Source organism: Octopus bimaculoides, chromosome 7 (assembly GCF_001194135.2).
Source record: "Octopus bimaculoides isolate UCB-OBI-ISO-001 chromosome 7, ASM119413v2, whole genome shotgun sequence".
Classification (NCBI taxonomy): Eukaryota; Metazoa; Mollusca; class Cephalopoda; order Octopoda; family Octopodidae; genus Octopus; species Octopus bimaculoides.
Window position 1 is genome coordinate 83,092,817 of NC_068987.1, and position 9,803 is coordinate 83,102,619.

Genomic DNA, 9,803 nt, shown 5'->3' on the forward strand with positions numbered 1-9,803 from the left:
TGATATTTGACAGAACATATAATAAAATCAAAATTAGATTTATTAAATCATTTTTAAAAATATAAATTTAGTTCAATAAAGAAAATGAAAAAAATAACTAAAATAAAAACTAACGTGATAGTAAACTCATTTATATATGTGTGTGTGTGTGTGTGTGTGTGTGGTTATATATACACATACAAGTGGAGGCGCAATGGCCCAGTGGTTAGGGCAGCGGAATCATGGTCATAGGATCATGGTTTCAATTCCCAGACTGGGCATTGTGAGTGTTTATTGAGTGAAAACACCTAAAGCTCCATGAGGCTCCAGCAGAGGGGGTGGGGTGTAACAAGATTTTAAATGAATGTAATGCTTCTGTCAATGCTTCCATAACATGGAAGATGCTAATTATACAACTTCCTGGAAAAAACTCCCCAATAAACCTCGCACCGTGCCTGCTGGTCATTACGTTACATTACTACAATCCCCTACTGGCAAAATTGTGTGCATCTTATTTGTATCAGTTCTTTGTTACAAGATCAGCATATTCAGTTGTCTGTTTGTTGTAATTTTCGGTAACTGATTGAATTTGAATAGAGCAATCACTTCTCGCCAATCCACTTCGTACGTCTTTGAGACATAAAACTATTTCATTTGTTAGAAGAAGAATTACTGATTTCTCTAAAAATCTTGTCTATGTTGTTGTTGGCACTCCGTCGCTTACGACGTCGAGGGTTCCAGTTGATCCGATCAACGGAACAGCCTGCTCGTGAAATTAACGTGCAAGTGGCTGAGCACTCCACAGACACGTGTACCCTTAACGTAGTTCTCGGGGAGATTGAGCGTGACACAGAGTGTGACAAGGCTGACCCTTTGAATTATAGGCACAACAGAAACAGGAAGAAAGAGTGAGAGAAAGTTGTGGTGAAAGAGTACAGCAGGGTTCACCACCATCCCCTGCCGGAGCCTTGTGGAGCTTTTTTAGGTGCTTTCGCTCAATAAACACTCAAAACGCCCGGTCTGGGAATCGAAATCGTGATCCTATGACCGCGAGTTCGCTGCCCTGACCACTGGGTCATTGCGCCTCCACCTTGTCTATGTAGTAAATCAAGATTTCACGTAAAAAAAACTTGTTTGAAAATAAAAGTGTACATTAAATAATAATGGTGATGGTGATGGTGTTGGTGAACAGGCACAGACCTGACTATGTGGTTAAGAAGCTTGCTTTTCAAACACATGGTCTTGGGTTCAGTCCCATTGTGTAGTATCTTGGGCAAGTGTTTCCTACTATTTCCCTAGCTCAATCAATGCTTTGTGAGTGGATTTGATTGATGGAAATTGGAGAAGCCCATCATTATAATAATCATTTAATGTTAATTTTCCATGCTGGCATGGGTTGGACATTTTGACAGGAGCTGTACCAGTTTTCATTGTCTGTGTGGACATGGTTCCTAAAGCTGGATGCCCTTCCTAATGCCAGCCACTTTACAGAGTGTACTGGGTGCTTTTTTATGTGGTACCATCACCAGTGCTTTTTACATGGCACCATCATGTGTATATATATGTGTATATATGCGTGTGTACTCTTGTCTTGATATCATGTGATGGTTGTAAACAAGCATCACCGTCATACACGCAGGGCTGCTCATTTGCAACTTCCCTTGAAAACCTTGTCTCGCTATGGGAAAATGGTATGTTACCTGGAAACAGGCGCGAGTTGGGGACAAGAATCACATTAAGTCTGCCTTGGCAGGTTTCTTGCAAGCACAGAAAAATGGACATTAAAAATTGATGATGATGATGATGATAATGGTTTTCAGTAACAGAATAACTTTAAATAGAATAATCACACCCCAGCTAATCCCCTATCTACATCGTTGAGACATAAAACCATCTTATTTGTTACAAGAATTACCAATTCCAATAAAATTCTTGCTTATGTAGTAAATGTGGATCTCACATACAATTCATGTAAGAAAATATAATGTTACAGGCAAATTTAATTTGTTTTAATATTTCCTTTAAGAATATCATTTCGTTTTTGAATACTTCTCATTGATCAAACTATCTGCAAAAATAATTTTATTCAGCTATAAATGTAATGGATGTTTTTTTTTTTCACTTCATAGTTTATTTCTTGCTGCTACTGCTATGACCACCATTACTATAACCACCACTACTACTACCACCATTATTAGTGTAATCACCTACTACAACTACCACCACCACCACCACCTACTACTACTACTACTACTACTACTATTATTACTACTACTACTACTACTATTACTACTACTACTACTACTATTACTACCACCACCACAACTACTACTACTACTACCACCACCACAACTACTACTACTACTACTACCACCACCACAACTACTACTACTACCACCACCACCACCACCACCTACTACTACTACTACTACTACTACTATTATTACTACTACTACTACTACTACTATTACTACTACTACTACTACTATTACTACCACCACCACAACTACTACTACTACTACCACCACCACAACTACTACTACTACTACCACCACCACCACCATCACTACTATTACTATAACCATCACCTCTACTACTACTACTACTACTACTACCACTATTACTATAACCACTACTACTACCACCATTATTACTGTAACCACTTACTACAACTACCACCACCACCACCACAACTACTACTACCACCACCTCTACTACTACTACTACTATTCCTCAATTTTTAATCTGTAAGCAAATATATGCCTTTCTTTTGATTTAGTGATACAAGGTAATAGATTTCTTCTTGTGGAATTGGTTTATGCAATTCATATCTATTTATGACAATTTCCCCCCCGCCTTTTTTTCTGTTTTTCTTTTTTCCTTAATTTTTTTTCTTCCTTTTAGAATTTCAATCAGATATTTGTGCTTATAATCTGGTGTACAGTTAGAATCAAACTCACACACACACACACACTGGTGTGTATATATCAGTTAACATGTTATTTTAGTCTTTTGGTACCAATCCTCCAGAGTCTGGCTCTGGTTCTATGATATAAGGATCCCATTTTAGAATGGTCTGAATTAAAATAATCTTACATCCACATTCCGTCTTTTACTTGTTTTAACCATTAGACTGTGGCCATGCTGGGGCACCGCCTTGAAGAATTTTTAGTTGAGTCTATCGACCCCAGTATTTATGTTTTTTTTTAAAGCCTGACATTTATTCTATTGATTCCTTTTGTTGAACTGCTAGGTTACAGGGGGCGTAAGCATACCAACACCAGTTGTCAAGTAGTGGTTGGGACAAACACAGACACAATGATATGCACACACACACCCACGATGGGATTCTTTCAGTTTCCATCTACCAAATCCACTGACAAGGCTTTGGTTGGCCCAAGGTTACAGTAGAAAACAGTTACCCAAGGTGTCAAGCAGTGGGACTGAACCTGGAACCAAGTAGTTGGGAAGCAAGCTGCTTACCACACAGCCTTGCCTGTGCATGTTGGTTTATATTTCAAATATTAGCTTAATAATGACGAAGTTATTTTATTAAATTCTTCATTTGGTATAGGCATGGTTGCATGGTTAGGTAGTTCACTTTGCAACCATTTGGGCCCAAGCCAACCACTGCTTTCTAATCAGATTTGGTGGGCAGAACCAGTGTTTGTGTGTTATCAGGGCTATGGAGTCGGAGCCATGGAGCCGTGGAGTCGGAGCTGTGGAGTCGGAGTCATGGAGTCGGAGTCAGAAACAATTAAGAGTAGCTGGAGTCGGAATTGGTAAAATAGACCACAATCACTTAATTACATAGTAGAGTCAGACTCGGAGTCGAAGGTGCCAATAGTAGACGAGCTGGAGCCAGAGTCAAAGTTTTTTGTTTCGACTCCACAGCCTTGTTTGTTATGTCCCTGGTTGATCAAAGGAGACTGATAGAATAAGTAGAATAATAAACCCTGGTATTGATTTGACTAAACCCTTCACAGTCGTGGCCCATCATGGCCGTGGTTCAGAAACTGAAACAAGCAAAAGATAAAAAGAAGAGAATATTTTTATCTTGACATTAAGACTGCAAGTTGCCAGACAAAATGCTTAGCGACATTTTGTGCCTCTTTATATTCTGATTTCAGAATATGCTTGGGTTGACTTTCAGGGGCTGATTAAAATAAGTACCAATTGATTACTGGGGTGGATATAATCAACTTAGATCCACCCTTGAAATTGCTGGCTTTCTGCTAAAATTGTGCTGGTGCCAAATAAACGGCACCTGTGCCAGCACCACGTAAGGAGCATCTGTGTGGGTGTCTCATAAAAGCACTCAATACTCTCTTCAAACGGGTTGGTGTTAATAAGGGCATCCAGCTGTAGAGACCCTCCCAAAACAGATGACTGGTGCTTGGTGAAGCCCTCCAGCTTGCCAAATCTTGTCATACCGTCCAACCCATGTCACCATGGGGAATGGACATTAAATGATGGTCGTGATTTCTGTTTTGACTCTCATGTTATAACAAAGTATATTTTTGACCCTTTAGCATTAATCAGGTTTTAATCTTTTCACCTCTGATTTCTCTCCCTTATCTCGAATAGTTTATAGTTTAACCTTCTTCACTGTTTTCTTGATCTAACTTACCGTCTTCTGGAACTGATTTGAATGTTTTACATTTCAAATTCCTCTAAATTGTTTGTATTTATTTATATTTTATTGTTCTTATAGTGTACCATACTTAAATTTTAGATTAGCTGCTGTTTTTTTTTTTGTTTTTCTTTTGTTTTTGTTTTTTTTAATTTCTGAAATATATTTTTGTTTCCTGAAGCCTGAAGTAATGATGTCACCCAGGGCCTTAACACTTTTAGCATTATCTGTTAGCAAATTGCATAGTTTCTGTATTTCATTAAGTGGTAATTTCTTATTTTGTGTTAATTTATTTACATCATTTTTCCATTTATAGAATTTTTCCTTGTTTTTGCTCATATTGTAGAAAGGATAGAAAGTAAGTGATTAATGCTAGGTTTAAATCTAAAACACACACACAAAAAAAAAAAAATAAAGTTGAAACTAGTAAAGTCTTCAAAAATAAAATGAATCTTAGAAACAGTGTAATGCAAATGAAGAATTGTTGGCAGCCAACAAAAATTAATGCAAATAGATCTTCATTCATTTTAATGATAAAGATTTAGTTGTGCAATCAACTAAATTACCCCACTAATCTTCATCTTCATCACCATTTATTGTCTCTTTTCCATGCTGGCATGGTTTGGATAAAGCACTGGTGCTGGTGCCATGTAAAAAGCACTGATGATGATCATCATCATCGTTTAACGTCCGCTTTCCATGCTAGCATGGGTTGGAAAATTTGACTGGGGACTGGTGAACGAGGTGGCTACACCAGGCTCCAGTCTGATCTGGCAGAGTTTCTACAGCTGGATGCCCTTCCTAACGTTAACCACTCCGAGTGTGTAGTGGGTACTTTTACGTGGTGCCGCATGAAAAGTGCTGGTGATGGTACCACATAAAAAGCACTTGTGCTGGTGTCACATAAAAAACATTGCTGATGGTGCCATGTAAAAAGCATGCAGTACTCTCTGTCAAGTGCTTGGCATTAGGAAGGGGATCCAGCTGTAAAAATCATGCCAAAAGAGAGACATTGGAACCCAGTGCAGCTCCTGTCAAACCATCCAACCTATTTTCAGTTATCCCTACTGACCACTGACCACACCTAACCTAGATTTTGTCTATTTAAATAATAGACATAAATACCTTCTTCCTCCACTTTACCAAAACCTTAACGCCTGATTTCTTACCCTGAACTGACACTTATGAAGAATAATACTGGCATCTAATGTCTATCTTTATTCTTTTTGTTTCTTGTTTTTATTCATTTTTTCATTTTCATTTTTTAATTTTTTAATTTTTTATTTTACTTTACTTTTGCTCTCATTCACCCCCCCCCCCCCGTACCTATCCCATTCCTGTCTTTTCTCTCTTTTTCCGCTCTCTTCTATTCACTCACTCACAACCCACTTCTGTCTAAAGCATCATTCAAAATACGACCTGGACTTACCTGGGATTATATCTAAGGGCCTATACCTTCACGGACGTACGGGCCAACCTCCATACCCTCTGGAAAAAGATGAGCTGTGAACTTTATTCTCCAGTCTATATTCTTCTATCTATTTTTAATCTTTATTTTATTCTTTATAAACTGCGAATTTCCCTGTCTAGAACTTTCTTACCTTGTCTCTGATGATGGGATACCCAGTGTATGGAGATGCTAACCTATCACTTGGGATATCCCAAATCAGGTGTAAGACTTCAAATTTGCCTTACCCTAATCAGATTATTATGACTTGAGATACTCGTCCTGCCTTGGTTTTTATTGTCCTTTTCCTCTGATATATACCTGTTAACATGGAAGCGTAATACGGGTCCCCAGCTCCAGCCTCAGCTGTGAACTTGGAACCTAATTGATGATCAATTATAGCACTTTCTCAGCCTACCTATTCATTTAGATTTCATTGAACGTTAAAAGCACATCTAAGCATGATCGTTGCCAGGGCCAAGGATTGGCTCCCATGCCAGTGGCACGTGAAAAGCACCATTTGAGTGTGATCGTTGCGAGAGTTGCCCTACCAGCACATGTGCCAGTGGCACGTGAAAAACAACATTCGAGTGTGGTCGTTGCCAGTGCCACTGGACTGGCTCCCGTGCAGGTAGCACATAAAAAATACCTTTTTGGCGTGGTTGTTGCCAGTACCGCCTGACTGGCCCATAAAAGCACCCACTACACTCTCGGAGTAGTTGGCATTAGGAAGGGCATCCAGCTGTAGAAACTTTGCCAGATCAGTCAAACTGTCCAACCCATGCCAGCATGGAAAGCGGACGTTAAACAGCAATGATGATGATAATGATATATCTATACACACACTAGCTGATGTACCCGGTAATTCCTGGGAAAGCGGGGTTTAAGGGTTGTATTGGATAAATTGTGAAAATAACTCTAACAGTTCAAATACTAAGAAATAAGCACACTCAAAGACACACACATATAGACATATGTACATGATGGGATTCTTTCAGTTTCCGTCTAGCAAATCCACTCACAAGACTATTCTTTTATTCTTTTACTTGTTCCCGCCATTACACTGTGGCCATGGCATTAGGAAAGGCATCCAGCCCTTGAAACCATTCCAAAAACACAATTGGAGCCTGGTACAGCTCTCCTGCCAAACTGTCCAGCCCATGCCAGCATGGAAAACATGTTACATGATCATATATATATATATATATATATATATATATATACACACACACACAAATACACACATGAATGTGTGCATGTTTGACTTTGTCACCTCTCTACTGCTAGACAACTGATGTTAGTTTATTTACATCCCCTGACACTTAGCAGTTCATCAAAAGTTACCGATAGGGTAAGTACCAGACATTAAAACGGGTACTGGGGATGCTCCAGCATGGCCACAATCCAGCAACTGAAACAAGTAAATGAGACAAGATAACAGATATATAATCAGTTCGGTTAATAGTAACTGCAGCAGAAGTTGGTAAGTTGGTTGTAATTGGTGTATGATAGTTTAAATCCCTTGAAATTTAATGCAGATAGTTATGAAGCCATTGAAATTTTGGCAAATGGTAACTAAACTGCATAATTTCTACTCTCTTGTGTTTAATAACTATAAATGTATGAGAAGTGTGTATTTTCTTTTCCTTTTGTATGAATGTACTTTAAATTTTTATGTTTGTGTATTTGTTTTGCAAAATTCTTGATGTGAAATCATGTGTTGTATTTTGGAATGGTTAGTTTTTTGGTTTTTTTTTGTTTTTCCAAAATAAACACATGCACTAAACATTCGTTCTTCACTTCAGATTTTCAGACAAAGGACAATAAAATAAAAAGCAATAATAAATCTGAAGGGAAGAATGAATTTTTAGTGCATGCGTATCATCATCATCATTGTTTAATGTCCACCTTCTGTGCTGGCATGGGTTGGACAGTTTGACAGTAGCCGGCTGGGCAGGAGCTTGCACCAGATTTCTGTGTCTATTTTGACAGGGTTTTTACAGCTGGTTGCCCTTCCTAACACCAGCCACACAGCAGAGTGGACCGAGTGCTTTTTACGTAGCACAAACACAGGCGAGGTCAGTTTTGGCATGATTTTTACAGCTGGATGCCCTTCCAAATGCCATCCACTTCACAGTGTGGACTACAAAATAAACTACAGTGATTATTTTGCAAAAAAAAAAAGAAAGACCATCCCAAAACGTAACAATACTTTAAATTTCTATTTCAATCACTTCATGTTGCGCAACATAAAAATAAGAATTATCATTTGTTTATTCATTTTTTGATCTTTTACTTGTTTCTGTGATTGGATTGAAACAAATAAAAGATGTTGGAGGCACCATCTTTAAGTGTTTAGTCAAGCAAATTGATCCTGGTACTTGCTTTTTTAAAAGTTCGGTTCTCTTTCGATTTGTCTCTTTTGCTGAACTGCTAGGTTTACAAGAATGTAAATAAACCAACACCGGTTGTCAAGCAGTGAAGACACACACACACACACACACACATATACAGCAGACTTCCTCACAGTTGCCATCCAACCAAATTCACTTACAAGGCATTGGTCTGTCTGGGGTTGTTGTAGAAGACACTTTCCCAAAGTAACACTCAATGGGCTGAACCTGAAACCACATGGTCGCAAAGCAAACTTCTTAACCACACAGCCAGGCCTTCTCCACCCCACACCCCCGTACTGTCATTTTTCTATGTTGTAAGTGTTTTCATTGAAGATTACCTCATTCAAAGATGAGGTCCTTGCCTATCTATTGATTCTCCTGAATATCTATTTCTGGATGCATAATGTGTGATTAAAATTAATAACTCGTTATTAGGGATGGCTGATTGCTTTCCTGAAAAGCTTCCATAATTCCAATGTTAAATTGAAAAATCAACTCTATCTTGCTTTGTTAGCCTGAATAAGAATCACATAAAATTATATTTGATAAAGCTATGCAGAACTAGAATTTAAAAGAATGATTTTTAAAACAGTTCAGTCGCAACATATATTTTTATTATTTTAAGAATTATTTGATTTGAGTTATTTGGAAATATTGAGATTTGCACTTAATTTAATTGCTGAATAAATATTTCATGTAGTTTACGAAACAAAATTGGCATGTCATCATCCATAAGTTGAAATAGAATACATATTTTATTTGATATTTTCATTTTCAAAATCGTTTTTGAAATGTTTGAAGTTTTTATTTACATATTCATGTACGTATTCATCTTTTTATAGCTGAGAATCAAGAATATTGTGCAAAACATGTTCTAAAATTGAGTTTGCTGTTCATCAAAAAATGCCAACATCTTTTAGCTGTGCAAAGTGTAGTAAGACTCATTGCAATGCTTGTTGCTTCTAATGGTAAGTAGGCACTATATATACGCACAAGATATATATTTGGATACTTAGAATTGTATTGTTTTTGTTTTTGATTTCAGAGTTCTGCTTTATTGTTAATGTGTCTATTGAATAAATATGTTTCTTTGATTAATGCGTACTAGCAGAAGTAATGACTATTAATGTGTGTGTGTGTGTGTATGTGTGCGTGAATATGTGTGAATGTGTGTGTGTATATGTATGTGCGAGTGTGTGTGTGTGAATGTATATATATGTATGTTTGTGTGTATATGTTTGTGTATGTGTGTGTGTGTGTGAATTTATATGTATGTGTGTATGTTTATGTATATATGAATGTGTGAATTTATGTGTGTGTATATATGTATGTTTGTGTATATATGAAT

The 9,803-nt window shown here is 37.5% G+C and overlaps 1 protein-coding gene across 1 annotated transcript in view; it reads left to right on the forward strand.

The window, feature by feature from the left end:
• Window positions 1–9,803, forward strand: part of LOC106870139 (telomere repeats-binding bouquet formation protein 1) — a 51,610-nt gene that overhangs the window by 30,726 nt on the left and 11,081 nt on the right. The window contains exon 7 of the mRNA XM_014916131.1: window positions 9,298–9,423. Coding sequence (XP_014771617.1) covers window positions 9,298–9,423 — 126 coding nt within the window. The remainder of the gene's footprint in view (window positions 1–9,297; window positions 9,424–9,803) is intronic.